The 19,732-nt window shown below is 41.6% G+C and overlaps 1 protein-coding gene across 6 annotated transcripts in view; it reads left to right on the forward strand.

Moving 5' to 3' along the window:
* Positions 1-7,753: 7,753 nt before the first annotated feature.
* The window catches only part of ARL15 (ARF like GTPase 15), a 225,568-nt gene continuing 213,589 nt past the window's right edge, over positions 7,754-19,732 (forward strand). For 3 of the 6 annotated variants that reach the window (XM_075137600.1, XM_075137601.1, XM_075137596.1), the window contains exon 1: positions 7,755-8,081. Coding sequence is in view for 1 of the 6 variants with exons in the window: in XM_075137603.1 (XP_074993704.1) it covers positions 8,070-8,081 (12 nt within the window). In the remaining 5 variants the exon portion in view is untranslated. Of the gene's footprint in view, positions 8,082-19,732 lie in introns of all 6 variants that reach the window. The other 3 variants (XM_075137595.1, XM_075137603.1, XM_075137604.1) reach the window with 3 other exon arrangements.

The following is a 19,732-nucleotide window of genomic DNA, read 5'->3' on the forward strand; positions in this document are numbered from 1 at the left end:
AAAGAAACAACACTTTGTTACACACAGTTGCTTTCCTTCTTCCAGACGTATTTTCCAGTGTAGCTCAATTTTCTTAAGTTTCCAGCTTAAAAATACATCTGCTGTCCTAGTGGGGGAGCATGAAGTTGATTTAGCTGGATTCTTTTGGTGTATCATTGCTTCAAAATTTTATTACCTCAGATGTATAGAACTGTACCTACAGAAACATCACAAAATGCCTCAGGAACAGTTACAATTGAAACAAACCCTTTGGAGAGATACGATTTGTTTCTAAGACTTCCTAATTACCTTGTTGGTTTCAATTCACAGCATCTCCTTATTTACAACACCTATTTTTTTCCTCAAGAATTAGTACATTGGCCCATATTTCCTGCTTTTCAACTAAATGGGAATCCTTTAAAATGATCTGCAGTTGATATAACCTTTTCCCTATTCCTTGTCTTCAAAAAGTGGCTGAACCACAATCCTTTTGGTAAATATGTCTGACGGACATAGGATTCTCCTTCTGGACTGGTATTGTTCAAGGCTTGTTGTGATTTCTTGAGGCACTGATATCTATGCCTCAGATTTTGCTTCCCGTCTCTTATGCTCTGATTCTGCCTTTTAATCCTGTTTCAGCTGTATGTTGATATGCGTGCCTTATCATTAGTTACATACTTCAGTTCATCAAGAATATGCAGCAAAGCATTTAAGCATTTAAGCACGCTTTAGTCAGTAAGACTTTAGGACGTGCTTTAAAGAAAAAAGAGCTCCTAAGGATATGCTACATAGCAAAATGCAGGTTTAATTATAACTTGTGTTCACATGCCTGCATAGCTTAAATTAGCTAACATGAATAAAAGAATTGCTTTTGTGTGAACTGGTAACTGGAGTTCAAACTCTAAGGCATGTGTTACTACTTTGTCCTTTCTCCTCTTAATGTACTGCCTAGATGAGGCTAAAACCTGGCTTCATTTCTGCCATAAAGGTATATCTGTACCAACAAATTATTTCTTACTCATTTTGAGCGTTTATTTTATCCCTTTTGCTAAAGGCATTTTGCTTTTCATTTAAGATTCAGAAACCAAGTAAGTTAAAATGTAGAAAAACTTCAACCACCGAGACTTTGTATCTGGTGTTCATTATTTCCAGTGAGAGATGAAATGGTCATTTCCACTGACAGCTGCAATGCTTTGCTGAGCGTATTCGTAATATACGCTATATTTAGACTACAGGCAAAGTTTAGTTGTACAGGTTTATAGTCACACTGACTTCGCGGGAAGACGTGACTGTTAAGGAAGATACATATAAGTATATAAGATGGGTTAACGTGTTTAATATAAATATGAAATACAAGGTCATAAGCAGAACGCAATTTCTTTTGTTTCAGAATTATCTGTTCTTTCATTTCTTTGAGACTTCATAATTCTTCTCACCAATCCATACGTGCCATTATTGAATCTTGCTCTTTTAGAGTGAAGAGAAGACTGATGCTGGCAACACTCAGACCCATGTTCCAGGTCTCTGCGCAGCTTTACTTGAGGCACCACCTTCCTCTCCTTTGGACAGGCAGACCTATGGGGTGGGCATTGTTTATCTCCAGACACGACAGAGGTATTACATAAGTCGTAAGATATTGCCTTTTGCTAATGCAATGGCATTTTTTTCACACCTTCACAAGACAATGATTTGAGAAGTTCTGAAAATATGAAGAATTTTCTAAGACCAAATGGGAAGGTGAAAGGCTTTAAGGACTGGATCCAAAACCAGCCCATTTTATAGTTTGAATGAGACAGAATATTGTCTCTCTAATGTTTTTAGAGGTAAATTTGGAACACAAGTGCAATTCTGACCTAACAGAGTTCTCATCATGTGGTCAAAAACACAGGAAAAGGCTACAGATGAAAACATGTATTTGCATGTTAACGCTAGAGCAAAGATCATAGCATAACTGTATTGCTTCTATTTATTTATTCAGCAAAAAGACAAAACAATCTGAACATGAAAGATAAATATTTGAATATTCTGAAAACAATATTCATACTAGAAACAAATGTATTACAAACATTAATTGGAATTGTAATCCTCATAAAATGTACCGCACTGAAGTCACAAAAACCCAAAGGTTCAGCTCATCCCAGAAAGCCAGACATTATGTGGAACGGGATTAGATTTCTTAGTGTTTGCCGCCTCATTCATTCTCAGCAGGGACATGAAGGTACAACTTCTAATCCATCTCTTGAAGGTATTTCCACAGTGCCCCAAGCAGTAGAGGGTTAAACCAGATCGCAATTGTGAATTTTTTTTTTAAATCTTCACGACACCTTACCATAGAAAAACACTGTTTTCTACATTTCACAAAAAAGAACCAAGCTTTGTTAAGTGTGTATGAGAAGAAACTCTAAAGCCCTAAATCTAGGGCTTCCAAATTCCACAGTTTCTTAAACACAGAACCCCTGCTACCAAGGGGTTTCCCTATCTGTGATCATTTAGTCCTCAAACTCTGCTAATAATTCTAACAAGGTTGCCTGTTTAGAACCAGGACTCTTTAACTATTGTTTTTATTGCTGTGGGACTGTTTCATGATCTTCCATTGAAGAGTCATGAAATGAAAAATGAGTTCACAGCATTACCAACTTGGGCTGGGGTGACATAGAAATGAAAAAATATCATATGTAATTTCCAGTCTGCTCAGCAATAATCTATTGACTAATCTATTCAAATTTCTTCATGCAAATCTTCTTGCATTACTTTACCAACAGTAACATTTTTGGTGTACAGGGAAGAGTAAATAACCTATATAAATCAACTGTAATATTACAATTACTTTATTCATATCCCATAAGTTTAAACTAATTATTTATTAAAATCATACTAAATTTATATCTGTGTAACTACAGTCAGAAACTGGTTTCTACTTTTGACCTTTTTTTACCATTAATCTTTGCTTTTATACTGCCCGTTGTTATTTTGCCAGTAAGGTTACCTAAAGGACAGACAAATATTTCAGGAAACAAGAAAAGGGAGGAGAACAGGTGAAAAATCCTTTTCAAAATCTGCTTGCTTGCTTTCATATCCACGTGTCCTTTTGCAGGAAAAACACCTAACCATAGCACACATGGCAGCATAATGTCAGAAGGCAGCAAAGCATTAGAGCACACAGAAAGAGGAGGAGAAGATTTTTGAGTGAGAGGTCTTGCTTCTCCCATAGCACTCATTCACCTTTGTCTGTAGTATCTCTGCATGTTGACATTTTTCAATTTATCAGATGAAGAGTTCCACATCGCTTCAGGTTTTATTTACTCAGAGCAGCTTCTCCCTTTCGCCATTTTTATGCCCTTCCACATCTTTCTAGGAAATACTTTTGGTGACAATTGGCCACGCACTGTTTTGTTAAAATTTACTGTTAAAATTTATACTTAGAAATCTATTACCATTAGACCATTCAAATATGTTTTTTCCATCAGTTTTCCAGCTGCTGAATCTCAGAACTCCTCTAACTAGTCTTACTTATCTCCAGCTTCTTGTCTGTTCTTCCAGTGAAGTCGGAGACTGTTTTATACATCATTTGTCTTTTTGAACTAACCACAATTTGTATTTTTTAAGGCATCCAATTCTAAATTTCTAGCCATGCCCAATAAAGAGATTTTGTAGCATTTGGGAGCATTTACATTACTGTATGAGTACCCCGAGTCAAAGTGGTCCATATTTTTATGTAAGGCTCTTCTCTACAGATTTTATTATTCCAGAGTAAGGATATGGTATTAACATGAAGCTACATGTTATAATGTTTTGTTTCCCTGCTGCTACCTATCCTATGACTTGCCAAGATGCGAGTTTGTGTATGTCCTCGGTAACAACCTTGTACCATTGAAAACTGAATGTTAAAACATAACACAGTATGAGTAAGGTAGTCTTTTTCAGTATTTTCAGAGATATTGAATGCTTTATCTCTGTTTCCTAACTTTAATTAGAAGTGTAATTTTTTTTTTCTGCAATTAAGCTTCTTAAACAGAGCTATCTGGGCACCTTGTATCAGTAAAAACTGAAGATTAGTACAACTACCTTCTTGCTAGTCAGTCAGTCAGTTGCCTTTCACCTAAGGTTATTAACAAGTACGGCAATTGGGCAGGATAGGGGGATCAAGGGGAGAACAAACCATACACTTTGTTCTCTCAGTGAATGAAATTATTCTGATGTGGCAAAGTGGTTTAGATTGTCCCAATCACTGATATACTGCTAAGTCTTTTTGCTTTAGGGCACCTTTTATAAAACACTGGCCACGCTGTTCCTATGTACCGCTACTGACTGAATAGCACTGCTTTCTGCAGTACTTCTATACAAGTATTATCTTTGCCAGAATCTATTTAACTAATGAGACCAGAAATTAAAGTGGTATGGCTAAAAGATGTACTAAAGTATGCCTGTCCCTCAAGTTGTTTTCCAAGATAATGCTTGCTGGACACCTTGCATCTATGCAGCTGACTATACAATTCTTAAAAAAACCCTACTAATTCCATTCAGATATGTTTGGAAATAGGCATATTGATTGGTATTTACATTTTAAATTCCCATTTTGCTAACATCTACTAGCGAACAAACAAATTTTACGTCAATTCCACCGTCAGAGTTTGTGGACTGCTCGTGCCGTAAAACCTTGAATTTGGCAGGTGGCAATCATAGGTTAAAATGTTCAAACTCATTAAATTGCACTGACATAAACAATAGATGATTAAATGTTGTGCTCAGCACTTCTCAGGGTCAAAGCCTGAGTCCAAGATTGATTATTTTTCATACAAGCTTTACAGAAGTAATTTTTGCAACAGGCACTTGCGTTTCTGTGAAGCAGCTTACTTCACTTTTTGGAACCAGAGTTATTACCTAAGAGCCACCACATGAAGTTTTGCCCCATTAAACTACTTTGATCTTTCCCCTTCTATCTTGACATGTTAGTTCCTGCTGACAAGCTTCTTTATAAAGACAGCTAACACTGCATTAGGTATATATTCCAATATAAAACTGAACAACTTTTTAGATGAAAGAAATCCTACAGGACTTGCTAGAAAAATCTCAGCAACCCAATGACTGCTATGTAGGCTAGAAGACGTGTTGTAGGACTTGTATTCTGCTTACATTCTGCTATTGTTCAATGTTAATCTTTGCTTTATGTCATAAAATGAATGCGCCATAAGGCTACATAATGACTCGTGTGTTTATAGTGAACAGAATGACTAATATCTAAGCTTAGGCTTGGTTTCTCTCTCAACCAAGTTTGTGGGATTTGCGGTGTACACATTAGAATTTTTCTGATTTTGTAAACTGATGTTCTGTTCAGCTCATGAGGACTTGTCTATAAGCTAGAAAGAAAACTGCATGTATAAAATAGTCATTTGTGAATAAGTATTTTTCTTTGTGTGTATAAACACGTTGCATCTTCATAATCAGATCTATCAGATTCATATAAAACAGAAGGGTCTTCTAGTTAATTTTCTCCAGATCTAAATCAGTGCTAACTAAACCACACCTGAGAAATGTTTAGGTAACTCATAAGCACTCTCAGAAATTCTATTGCTTTTGGTTGTGATGTCTGTCCATGCTTGATTATCCTTCCCATTAAAGTGTTTTTCAGTGTCCAACCTAAATCTCCCTTGCTGCAATGCAAGCGAATCACTTATTTTCCCATCACGACATCCTCTCTGCAGCAACTCTCTACATATGGATTCTATTTTCCTCTCAATCAGCTCTAGAAGAAATAATTCCTAGTTCTTTCCCACTACTCTCATAGGAAACAGTTCTGAAATCTCTGCTTGTTCTTTAGATTCTCTTCCAGTCACTCTTCATTTAGAAAAGCATCTAAAGGCAGCAAGTCTCAAGACTGATGTATTACTGCTGCTAAAAAGAAGAAATAAAGGGTTTTAAAGGTTAAGGGGAAAGCACTGCAGAATGTTCAAAATCACACGCAATGACAGACGAAGAACGATGAAATCCAAGTTTCTCGCAGCTCCTCTGTTATATTGAGAGGTGTACTTGAGCTGTTCATCCTGTAGTTCCCATTGTCAAAAGGACATCTCGTGATCAACAGAAAGTTGCCAGTCATGGTTGTGACTGTATGGAAAACAGTCAGAATACTGAATAGCAGGAAGGGCCAAGCCTGTATCCCTCCTTCCATCCCTTAGCTATTAAAATACTAAAATTAGCAAATTTCTTAATGATTCAAAGTAAACAAATTCATTTGTACTCATCTAAATTAAAGTTAATCTGCTATGCAGCTGTGTTTGACATTGATTCCCAAAGTATGGTAAGGAGGGTCAAAGGAAGCAAGTTCTTTTCTAGACCATGAGAAAAATGAATTATCCATTGACAAGAACTATATGCCTTTTGGGCAGGCGGGGGGAACACCTTATCAACACACTCTGCCACTAACTGGTTGTTGTAACCGAGCCTGTTTGCAGCAGGCCTTAATTCATTACAAAAATCAGAGCAGCAATTGCAATTACACTTCCCCCACCCCAGTTTAGTAAATCTAGGCCAACTGCTTACTAATATCCTTACAAATACACATTCCTGTTTCCTCCTGAATCCTCATTTACTCCTTCTTTCCTCTTTGCCTCTTTCCTACTTCTGCAATGCTTTTTATTACACTGCAGGATTTTTTTTAATTATCTCACTTGATACCTTCATTCTGTATTTCCTATCCCACAGCCTCGTTGAGAAGTTTGCTTCCATTTCTCCAGCAAGAGAGGTGTTACTGCTAACGCCACGCATTGGTGGGAAAGCCCACGGGCCAGACGTCGGCTTGCAGTACGAGACACAGGTGGCTGGGGGAATTATGCCACAGGATAAAGAAAAGAAACTTCTTCCCTGCCTACACCAAATTCCCCAGAAGTGAGTTTACTCGGCGGTTCTGCCGGGCGCGGTGTAGCTACTGCGGTCCCCCCGAGCCGAGCGCGTTCCTTCCGCGCTCAGTAGCAGAACTCCCGTCCCTGCCCCCGGGAACAGGCCCGCGTTTGCTCGCGGGGAGGAACCCCTCCGCCCCCAGGGCGCTCCCTCAGCCCCCGCGGCGGGGTCCGCCTCAAGTTCAAACCGGCCAGCGCTGGAGCCGCTTAGAGAGCGGCGGCGCCGGCTGCCCGCGGCACGGCCCGCGGCTGGGCGCCCGCCCCAGCGGTCTGGGCTTGCCAACCGCGCACGGGACGGAGCCCTGGGCCAGGCACAGCGGCTCTGCTGGGGGCGCGCCGCCCCCTCTCCCCCGGCCTGGCAGCCCCCTCCCGTCTGCCCCGGTGCTCAGCGCGGAGCTCAGGAGCGCCCCCCGCTCGGCGGGCGCCTGCGGGCTCACCCCGCTCCTCCTCCCGCAGCGGGGCCGGCTCCAGCCCCCGCCTCGCCCCGCACGGGACAGCCCCGCTGACCCAGCAACGCACAGCCCGGGGGGAGCCCCGCCCTTCTTCCTAGGGCGGGCGCAGGCGGAGCGCCGGCGAGCGGAGCACCGGCCGCCCGCGCCACCACCGCAGTTTCCGTGGGCCCCCCCGGGCGCGTACGCCTTTAAGAGCGTCCACCTCGCGGCCCACGTGTGCGATCAGCTGATAGGGACGTCGCGCGGGGCGGGGCGGGGCGGGGCCTCTCGCTGCTGGCAAGTGCTCGGGCGCTGCGGGCGCCGGGCTGGGGTTGGCTGCGCCGCGGCCGCCCGCCCGCCGCGCGCCCCGCCGCCGCGCGCCCCTCCCCCCCCCCCGCCCCTCCCCCGCCCCCCGCGCGCGCAGGGCGCTGCGGCGCGGCGCGGCGCGCTGAGGTGAGGTGAGGCGAGGCGAGACGAGGCGAGGTGCGGGCAGCGGCGGGCGCGGGCGGCTCTGACAGCGCCGCCGGGGCAGCGCCGGCGCCCCCCGACCCTCCGCTGGCCCTCGGGGCGGCGGCAGCCGAGCCTCCCCCAGCTCTGCACCTTGCGGCGGCGGCCGAGCCCCCCGCGCCGCCGAGGCGGCGGCAGGAAGCGCCGCTCCCCCTGTCGGCGGGGCTCCCGGTGGCCCAGCGCCGCTGTCAGCCGGGCGGGCGCCCGCGGCCCCGGAGACCTCCTCGGCAGCGCGGCGCCCGGCGCCACCCGGTACATGGATTACCTGGTAGGTCCCCCGGTGGGAGCGGGACGCCCCCCGCCGCGCCGCCCCCCGCCCGTCGGACATCTTACCGAGCGCGCCGCGGCTGAGGCGGTGTCCCCGGCGGGGGGGGTGTGGAGGGGGCAGGTGGGGCGGTGGGCGCGGGCAGCGGCGGCGGGCAGCTGGGGAGCGGCTGCGCTGCCTTCCCCCGGCCCGCCGGGCTGTTAAAGGGCGATAAACCGGCAGGGTTCCGCTGAAGCGTGCGGCGGCCCCGCTCATTTGGCCGCTATTAGATTGCTAAAGCCGTGACCCGGGTCGCTGTTTTTTTCCTAAATGCATGAGCTTAGGGTACGCTTGAATGAACTAAATTGTCACCCTGGGCGGGATCAGCCCTGCGCCCAGGCAGCTGGTATTCAGGGGTAACGTTTATTGCTCTTTAATGAATATTGGCTTTATTCGCCTGCGAGAGATCGTATCGCGGGCGCGCACTTTAGGCTGGGGTCGTGGTTAGTGTTCAGGCTCACTGAAGTACACTCGGCAGGTAAACCCTGTGGCACGGCGAGGTAATGAGCTGATGACTTTGGTTTAGTTCGGTACCTGCTTGCCTGGTCTTTTCAGCATAACAGCAGGAGAGTGTAATGGGCCCGTCCCATCACTCAAGTTTTGTTTCTGGGTGCGCTAGCCTATAAACTGTGCCCCCTCCTTCGTTGTGAAGTGCTGTGAAGAGTCAGCTAGGGCAATAAGGAGTAGGGTTCTTCTGGCCACCCCTGCTCGCTGCTGGTGTCTGGTGCGACCAGTCAGGGAGTACTTGGAGTCAGAAACTTGACTCGGCCTTTTTGGTGTCCTCACATGAGATGCGCATGGGTGTAGGTTTTCGAGAGAGGTTCATCAACCAGTCAATAAAATCTCAGAAGATGCTCTTTTTAGTGAATTGATTTGAAGATTTGCTGTATTGAGACCAGAGCTGCATGCAGTGGCTGACTTTTCCTTCTCTGGTGATGAAATTAACTAAATCAGAAATACATTAAATATTTACTTAAATATTATTCTTGTGTCCATGTAGCTTACATTTATTTTGGGGTTTTCAGCTTTATACCAAAAAAATGTTTTAGGCTTTCCTTCCTGAATTCGAATAACAGAGAGAGAATAGAAAATGGGTCCTGTGCGGCAGAAATGGTAGGTAGACTTCTCTTTAAGAACCTGGTTAATGAAATACTGATAATGTGCCAAGTGCAGCCTTGTAGCTCCTTGAGAGCCTGGAGCTGTTTCTTAGATATTTTCCTTTATAAACTTATATCCAGATGAAACTGGCCATCTTATACTTTTTAAAATGCTTGCATTAACCTTTGTGACTGCTACAGGCTGTTCTGTGGAAGGCCAACCACTCCGAGAACAATAAATTTAATAAGCCTTGGAAACTGAGAGCATGTTTTTGTATTAACTAAAGGGGGGAGGGGATTAAATAGCTCTACATTTTTTTTCCCTTACTCTTTTTCTCCAGTTGATCCATTTCGTCTTTTCTGTTGTGTGGCCTTCTTTGGTGCCATCTCTAAAAAAAGTGAATCTTCAAGATAATGATATCCTGAGTGTTCATGCAATTTTTGCTTGATGTTTCTGTTGTATCAGGGAGTATCTCTGAAGACAGACTTTCTCAAGGTCTCATCAGTCTCACAGTGCATGTTATAGTGCCATATGAAACATAAGGGATTCTTTTGATGTAGAAGTTTTTATAGATCAGCCAAGTTATTTTTTATAGATGGTGAAAGCCAAGGGTTGGGAATAATAGTTTAAAGAGGGTGCTGGTCCACTGATGCTCCGGACAGTCCAAGATCATCTATCACTGACCAGCTTTTCTTGCTGGTGTTTCCATACTTCTTGTACAGTAGGAGTCCCTTGATATTTGGAATACTTGTTGCAACTGGCATCAACTCTTTTAAACCAAAGGAGAAAAAAATAGGAAAGTTTTTAATTTTTGCATCTGTGTATAACTTGGAAAGAAAACAAATTTTGTTTGGCAGTTCAAATATTTTCTCATGCATTTGTGCAGAGGACTTCCCCTTCCAGTCCTCATCTTCATCAAATGCAGGAGATCAGTCCTCCTTCGCCTTTCTCTGTTAATGGTGGTAAATGGAATGACTCTTCTTGGTAATGAACAGCGGGTTCAAGCACCTTAGAAAAAAACAATCGATGGTGGTAAGTTAGGCAAGTAGTTGTCTACAGACCACTTTTAGTCTGGAGGACCAAGCTGTTGCCACAGTCTGCCCTAGCGTAAAGATGGGCCTACTCTTTATTTATGCAAGACTTGCAGTTATAGTATGGACGTTAACCTATAGATGTAGAACAACCATCTCATTATTTTCATAACAGCGGTAGCAAAAAACTGTATGTGTTAAGGAATTTTGTGGTTTATGCATTTATGTTGGGACCTATGTGGCCTTCAAAACTCCCTTTGGTGGTTCCTCATATTGGGCACCTGTGTTGCAGCCTGCAGGCAGGTTTTCTCCTCTGCCTTTAGTGTGAAGCAGACAGCAGGGCAAAGGATGCCGTTGTTTCTGGCTGCAGTAGTCCCTTGAACAGCACTAGACAAAGTTTTTCTTAGCAGTGAGGCTGAATGAGGGAGTTTAGTGGAAGAAGGAGGCTGGGATAACTGAGGTTTGCTGCCGCACGGGCTCTGAAGTCATTCCCTCTCCACAAGGAGTCTACCCTCAGCTAGCTCTTCCTGGACTTGCATAGGAAGGTTCTTTTCCTGATTTTTCCTGGATGGGGCTTACATTGATGGAGACTTTTTTCTCCTTTAAGGAGCTGATCCCAAGAAATAGTGGACATCTGCGGCACCTGCTAATATCAGCAGGTTATTGAACATGTTTAAAACCTGGTCAAAGCCAAGACAATTGGAGCCAGCTTGGACTATGGGTAGATACCCAGAACCTGTGTAGGATCTCTCCTACTTAAAAGGATCACTACTGTGATCCTTGATTTATGGTTAATGCCATTTGATAAAGAAGAGTATCTTCTGCAGTGCTCTGGTCTGGTTTTGCATTGTAACAGAAAAGTAGCATTAGCCCCTGTATCTTTAATAGCTAGAAGAGGCTCTTGAGCCTGGTGCCTTTTTTATTTTTGTATTGATATAATTACAGTGTTAGGAGTGGTGTGATTTTTTGTGTGGTTTTTTTTTTTTTTTAATCAACATAGCTAAATCAGGTTCAACCTCTAAAAAAGAATCCATCTTCACTCATTTAGAGACACCTTTTATTCATACAGCTTACTCTCCTTGTTTTGAAGTTAACTCCTTTAAAACATACTATGCGAACACAGCTGCATCAATGTAGATTTGTAGGTTTTTGTGACCACGTAATCCTGTGCAACCTTCTGCTTCATTCTTGCTGCATTGTGTCTGGAAGGATTATAGTGCATACATGGACTTGTGTTGGCTGGCCTATGTTCAGTAGACTATGCTTTATTTAAGAAATGACGGCATGATGCATCTTGTGAAAAGCACGGCATGTGACCAATCTTACAATTTTTGCTTGGAGAACTTGTGGGAAAACAATAGCAATGCTTCAATTTTTCATATGTGGTACTTGCAATGCAAATGTTAAGTTACTGAGTAAACTTTCACAGTATACTTCAGTGGTATCCTCTGCCCTAGATAAGAATCTTACACTGAACAGTTGCATGTATCAGCCTGATCTGTGTAGAGCTTTTAAAAGCTACCTTAGAGGACGATGTAGAAATTTGAATCAGTGTGACCACAAAAAAAGAAAAGGTCTTACGTGTCCCTGAGATTTTGTAAGATAAATTTGATAACCTGTTCAATTTCGTATATTTAGCATTTTTAGTGTGGTAGCTTATCCTTAAATTGTATCCTATACTATCCAATCTTAGTTGCATATAAGAATGTTTCTTGGGCAGGTAATGAAGAGTATATTCCAAGCTGAACTGGAAGATAACACTTCTTGCATGAACAACCATGTCAGCTTTACTGACTTTTTTTTTCCCTGTTCTCCCCCCCCCCCAAAAAAAAAGTTAAGCGTGAACATAAGTACTGCAAAGTCAAGAGAGTGTACACTCTTAGGGTGGTAGAATCCTTGTTGCTTTGTTCGGGATTGTTTTTTTAAGTATAATAAGTTTGGATTTTTTTGGTTCTTTGTACATTTCTTAGCTGTTATGAACTATTTTACTTCTGTATGTGTGCACACAGAAGCTAAAATTTGGGTAGTTTTTGAGTAAATTGAACTAAATTTTCAAATTTTAGATAAATAGGCCTTGAAGTGACTTCAGAGTTTCTTAGTTTCTTAGTTTCTTGACCTCAAGTTCTGGATAGTTAGCATTCTGGCAAAGTCTTTCTTGACTGGGGAAAACTGCATATACCAAGTTGTGGTGTTCTTAAAAACATTAGGTGATATTAAAAGAAAAAAAAAAGTTTCTGAGCAACTTTTCTTTCTTGGACAGCTTACCTTTAAGGCCTTACCTTTTACTTAGTTGGACCCTTTAATTTAATTGGACAGGTTTGATTTGGAAAGTGGTAATACAGGATAGATCATGATCACTTAATCGTTCTGATCCGCTTCAGATCCTGCCTTTCTATTGCTGTTGCCTGTACGTTTGGTATCTGCAGGCCATAGAAAACATCCTTTTTTATACTACAAATGGCGTTATGGAGGCATCTGTTGAAGGTTAGAGTCTTTACTGAGGCTTTCTAAACTAGTAGCTGCTGGTCTTTGAATAAGGAAAGACGAGGGAAGGTCCATACTAGGAATCCTGGATGTTTCCTCTGAAGCACGTACAGGTGTTTGATATATCACCTGCAACATGAGCAACAAAGGTCTATGTAGCCTTGCCCTCTTCTTCTGTTTGCTAAACGTCCCTCTCATCATGTGAATTTTGTCTTTTGTCACATAACTATAAGGATTTTGGGGGCTGTCTGTTGACTTATCTATCAGCTATAAAATCCTTGACATTTTACACCCTCTGTAGAGCACAATGGCTTATATCTTAAGATACTGTCCCTCCTTCAGTTTGGGAAGCTGATTAGGCACAAGGAGAAGGGGTCTGACAGTTGTTTCAAAATAAAGATGAATGCAGGAAAGAAGGCAACTAACAGGTGTAAGATCAACTAGTGTACAGAGTGCATGCAACTGTATTAATGTTTGGATCAGATGTGAATTTTTGAAGTGAATCTTAGTCACCACTACTTACTGTACGTAGGTTAGCATTTCAGAGTGACCACAGATCACATAAACTTGATATTTTTCAGATGAAACCAGATTGGAAGATGCACTCAACTAATGGGTTTTCAGTGTACAGCATCAGATCAGAACTAGTCTGAAGTAAAACGCCTGAAGTATGTAGTATGAATTCTTGGTCTTCAGCACCAGCTCTTGGTCTGCTGCACTACTTGCTGTTACATACATAGCCAGGGTTACTTAATGTGGAGGTGAGAGTGCTGCTGCTTCTTACTGCTTTCTGCATCAGCATAGCAATGTAGGAAGAAACCTGAAACAAGTTTTTTGAGACCCTCACCTAAGGAGATTCTTGTGGCTAGGTTCCTATTGGTATTTCAGCTTTATGAAGCATAATATTCAAATCTAAATCAACTGGAAATGACAAATGGCATCAATTCTGGGAGACAACCTCCCCTGAATGAGCATGCTTCTGATTTAAGTAAGTTTGGGAGTTCAAGAACCTGATCTGGCTGCAGACCTGGGAGAAAGGTACTCTGGAAAAACAAATCCTCCTCCTTGGTAGAATCTAACCAGTATTGCAAACAGTTTTTGCTGAATGAAAGATGTAGTCAGCTACATAGAAAGGGCAATAAAAATACAAGTGGCTTAACTCACTGGAAATTACCTGGCTGAAGATAGATCAGCAAGCAGATACTCTACATCCTTCTGTATTCCTTTGCAGAAGGTAAAAGTCAAATCTTATATTTGCTTATCCTGCAATAGGAAGCATTATTGAATTCCCTGGGTAAACTTTTGATTCAGAGGTAGCTGTTACAAACAGTGAAACTTGATACAGCTGCCTTGGGAACACAAAAGAATGCCTCAATGTGATTGTAATTTCCAGCACAAGATTCTGTGAAGTCACAGGAGTATTGCAGTGCCAGAAATTTCATCCTCTTCAGATACACACAGTGAAGAAACAAGTGAATTGGCACGTTTAAAATCAAATTACTTTACCACTTTGCCTTTTCTGTGATGAGGATTGCATTAGAGTGGTAGATGTTATTATGTCAAAAAATGTGTCCCGGTTTCTGAAAATCTGCTAGTCTGTGTTACGAATAGCCCTATAGTGTCCTTGTGAATTACTGTCGGATTCAATATGTGTTGGGCCCCATGTTGCTCTGCAGTGTGCTGGTCCCGAATTCTTCAGTCAGAGCTCCAAGCTTGAGGCAGCACGGTGACGAATTTCACAAAAGGTTAGAAATGCAAGCTTTTAATAAGTGAGAAAATCTGCATATAGTAAGGACAGAATATTCCTTCTAATACCCCATGCTGATTACCATTTTTGGCTTGTTGTCAGTATCATCAGCTCATGTTTTTTAATACTGCCAGCTTGTGATGTTTATTCTCTTAAAGCCTGAGTTCTGAAGTTTTGTGATTATGTGAGATATCAGCTTTCCATTAACAAAAGAAGCATTTTTGGTTTCAAACTTAAAAGCACAAATGTGAGCCCAAACATCTGTAAAGCCGTAAGGAAAAAAACCATATGCAGTACTTAAAATCTTGTGATTGTTGGGGTTTTGGCTCATAATACTCCGGAGCATGTTGGTTTTGGTTTTTTTCACTGTGTGTGCAGCAAAACTTTCTGAAGTGCAAACTGTCTGACCGTGTAAAAGTCCTTGGGGACATAAATAGGGTATTTGCAGTTGAATAAGAGATTGGCTCATCTCATGCTGGTGCTCTTCAGACAACAGAACTTTTCTTTTGTCTCACTGGCAGCCTGGTAAGGTGACTATATTAACTGCCAAAACGAGGATGTAAGTAGCTTCCTGCTATCTGAGGAAGAGACACAAAGCAGGAAGTCTAGCTGACAAGTCCTCTTACGTTTAGACGCAGTCCTCCCCTATAGCTTTTTGGCTTATAAGGACAAACAGCAGGAAGGACATGAATCTTGAACAATGCTTTGTTTTCATGGTGTATGTTTTGGTGGAGCAGTAGAAAAAAATATTGTTCACAGGACCATATTAGCTTTTGGCATTGGAGAGTTTGGGGAAGCAAGATTGCATCCAAGAACTGTTGATATGGGGGAATTGAGTTTGCAGATCTGGTTTTTTCTTGTTATGACTTGGAGATTTTGGATGGGAGAAGCATCTGTTTTCTACGTTTTTATTAGCTTTTACAGCAGCTACTGCCTAGTCTTCCTTTATACGATTTTGCCTCTAATAGAGATGAAAAACTTCGAAGCAATTAAAAATGAAGTAATCATTCTGTAAACTGTCAATAGTAAGTTTCATTGATGAGCATTGGTAGAGCTTCTCCGGCAGTGAATAAGAGGGAGAAGAGAATGCAGATATTACAAGGGAATTTCATGTTTGTGTTTAGTTGAATAAACTGCATATGCTTTGGATGGGCTGATGCAGAGACAAATATTAAGCATGCATATGGAACCTGGGAAAAAAAAAATCATACTAACCCTTTTGATATTGGTAATAAAATGGCAGATGAAATTCAGTGTTGATAAATGCAAAGTTACATATATTTATAGTAGAAGTCACATGGCAGTAAAGATGCATGGATAGGCCCTAAAATACCATCAGTGCTCAGGAAAGGGAAAGAGGATCCTTCTTTAAAATGTCATCTCAACCCAGACATCTGTCAACAAGTTTAGAGTATTAAGAAGGAAAAATCTCTTTTTTACACTGCTTAAATGCAAGGTTTGCTGTTGTCTTAAATGCTGCATTTCTGGTTGCATCATCTCAGAAAGAGTATTGTAAAACCAAAGAAGGTACAGAGAAGGATGACACAGTAATTGAAAGAAAACAATTGCTTCCATAAAAGGAGGGATTAAAAAGTTACAGCCCTTCAGTCTGAAGAAGAGACAGCTGAATGGTGTGGGGAGGCAATATTATAGACATCTTTGAAATCACAAAGAGAGGGCAAATAGGCAATAAGTCATTTCTCCCAATGGAAGAACTTGACAACGGTTATAATCCAGGAACTGCTTGGTCCCACGAGTATAGTTGAATTCTGGGTCTTACTTGTGCAGTAACATTAGGGACGTCAAAATGAGTAGACTATGAATTTGTACAGTTTCTTGAAAGACAGGCCCATTGGTGGGTGGTATTAAACATAATGTTCAGATGCGGTGGTGGGCTTGTGGAGATCCTGAAGCTGTGATTGCTGGAACCTGAGGTTGTGTCCATGAGATACGATTCCCTGTATGTCCTGGTGCTTATGCTGTGTGCTAAGCTCCTCCATCCCTCCTCATGGAGGGGACAGCTAGATCTAGTTTCAGGACAGGAAATTGCAGTTAGAAAATGGAGATATTCTGGATGGTGTCCAGGAGCGCTCCCCAGTGTAAGCAGAACTGCATTGACTGCACAGGAGGTGAGACTTTTTAATTGAGAGATTTATGAACATACTTAATCTGTCCAGGGATATGTAGCTAAAGGGTTCCTTCTGCTTGGAGGTGCTCCCTTGACATACGAGCAGAGGCTATTGGCCTTCCAACATTTGTATCCTAACGATTTATGACTTTATATGTAAGGCCCACAACGCTGAGTGAACCTCAAACTGAATTGACAGCCTGTGTAGAGTGCAGAGTGATGATGCACTCTACAGTGAGTGATCTCTTCTCTCAGTGCTTTATTCTTGCCTAGAAACTTGCATAATTTCAGGTTTCAGCAAGACTGGAGAAAAGGTCCAGAATTCTTGAGAAATGTCTATGTCTTTCTTGCAGCTATTCATTTTGTGTTGGCCAATCTGAATCTTTCACTGCCTGAACTGTTGCAGTTCTGGGAACAGTCATGGAAAACTGTTCTGGTGAGAATACTGCCTAAAAGAGGGGAGAGCATTGTTCTCTGGTGCATCCATTTGATTACTTCTTATGATGACAAGAGAGTTCTCGGATCCAATCCTATTTCCTGTTCACATATCATTGCCTTTCCAGCAGCATCAGGTTTCTTCTGGTCTCTAAACTCAGATTTATTTTTGTAATGATTATGTACAAGAACGTATTTTAAAAATCTAATTATTCAGCATTAAAGGAGAATATGAAAATATTTTGTGTGTCTTTTATCTCTGAGAACTGTATTAAAAAAGGATTTGGAGAGTTTAAATTAGAAATGTTAATGGAATGTGCTAGAGGGCTGTGACATCTTATGCAGAAAGAGGAGCCTTTGAGTTACCACTTGGAGTTCAGTATACAAGCTTAGCAAACAGCAGTTCTGGTCAAGGTTCCTGCTACCTGTACAACTACACTTTTGGGTACCCACATGTTCTTTAAAACACATAAGCGCTGAGAATTTCTTTCAGGCTCCATACATATAGGTACCTTAAAATCTGCATATTGTTTACACTTGTATTGCTAATTTTCACATTTCTTACATGCTGAAAAAGATGCAGATAAGAATGGAGGCGGAAAAGCTTTTTGCCTGGAAGGTCCAGTAATTCCAAGTGATTACTGGGGTGGCCATTTCTTTATAAATGAGCAGGAGGGTATCTTAATCTTTATTTTACTAAAGGGACATATCACCAGGAAAAAACCAACAACTTCCTTTTCTCATATTGCTTTCTGGTTTTGTGGTCTTGGAACTATATTTAGTGCCGTAATTTATTTAGGATTATGGCAAAGCAAGCTCAGGTCAAGGTGAGTATTTCTGTTGGTTGGCAGAATTGAGGCTACCAGCTCCTGCAGTTCTGGCAGGTGTCGAGCCTTTTGTGTCTTTTCCGAGAAGCTGATTAGGATCCCTCCCCGCCTTTTGCCCACCAAACTTCTTGAGACTAGTGCTTTCAACTCAGTGATTTCAACTTCAAGTGATCAGTTGCAGAACATGCTCTATTAATCTCTTCAAAATTTGCTCTCTTGTAACTATTATGGGTAGGAATTTCATTTAGTATTTGCTGAGGATATAGATATTAAAACAATGAATTTGTGTGGTTGCAGACTAATGTGTGCCTGTATCAGAGCTGTATGAGGTTTTTTTTGTTTTAAACACCAAATACTGAAATTGTTTTGTACTGATATTTGTACTGATAGCTGAATCCTTGAAAAAATGGACAGAACAAATGCTTGTTGTGAATGAAAGGTTGCACAGCTGCAAGGCAGACATCTTTCTAGGTCATTATGAACAGTCACATTTTTACAATGTATGATTAAAGTAACAAAGTTTTGGGCAAATATTTATGTTAGCCATAAGTTTAGTTTCCAGCTGGAGAAGTTATTTAATGTTTGTGAGATGACCCTTCGCCTAACCAGAAGGGTGCATTTTGGCAGAGATGCATGCTTATGTTGTTTGACATATTTGACCTGACGACTCCGTTTCTCACTTTAGACATGTTAAGTGACTTCTGTTAAGAATAAGTCTTTGTAGAATTGTATCAAACAAGGTATCTTTCTTTTGTAATATTTGTAGGTATTTTTTTACATTTTTTTTTCTTTTACTTTCATGCTTACCACGTAAAATCCTTTCAGAAAGCAACAATAAACTGTAAGTAAATTAAATGCAAATTCTCCCACAATTGTTTTGTTGCCTAGTTGTATGGTGCAGAATGAGTTGCAAAGCCAAAGTAATGAAAGGTTACAAGTATCAAGAATAAATTCTCCATTGTAGCAGCAGATTATCACATATACCGTAATTCAGTGATCAGAGTGATAGTCTGTAGGATAGTATCACTAAACTAATTATTTAAATCATTTCCTGACACTTCTTCAGTGATTAAACTGAAGTAATACTGGGGGGAACGTAAATTTTTGGGGAGGAGAGGGGGTGAATGTAAGAGAGAAGCTAATAACAGCATTGGAATTAATGAGCTTTTTTAACACTATAGACATAGGCATTATCTTGGAGGCTTGGGGAAGGGATTAGCTTAATATTTCATTGGGGAAATAGAGGAAACATTCACTGGTACTGTGCGTGATAGTAGGAAGGGGAGGTAATTTTAGGATTCATGCCTTGTAATAGCTTGTTGATTTCAAAACATTAACAGTGGCAAACCCAGCAACAGATGAGTAAGGTAACACAGATTTGGCTTGCTTTATTCTACTGAAGCAACGGTCCACAGACGCTTGCTGGGGAATTTGAACTGCAGCTTAGTTCTCCCATGAATCTATAGCCTGGAAGTACTGAACAAAAATTAAAAAAGGAAAACAATTTATAATGCTGCAGTTGTCTAGACTAAAACCAAATTATATACATTGAGAAACTGTAATGGTTTGCTGCTGCTGCATGTTTACTTCCCTTGCAACCGAAGTAATCTTTTACTTAGTATATGAAGTTGGGTCTGCCATCAACATAGAATCTGTCACAATACCGAAAATACAAATTACTCTGTTTCACCCTGTGTTTAAGTACAGGCTTAAATTACAGCAGACTCAGGTTAAACATTAGGAAACTTTCTAGTAGGGAGGGTAATGAAGCACTGGACTAGAATGCGTGGGGAAGTCATCCATCCCTGGAACCTTTGGAACAAGGTCTGCAAACACTGTCAGGTGGGGTATGGGTACGGTTTATA

Source organism: Calonectris borealis, chromosome Z (assembly GCF_964195595.1).
Source record: "Calonectris borealis chromosome Z, bCalBor7.hap1.2, whole genome shotgun sequence".
Taxonomy (NCBI): domain Eukaryota; kingdom Metazoa; phylum Chordata; class Aves; order Procellariiformes; family Procellariidae; genus Calonectris; species Calonectris borealis.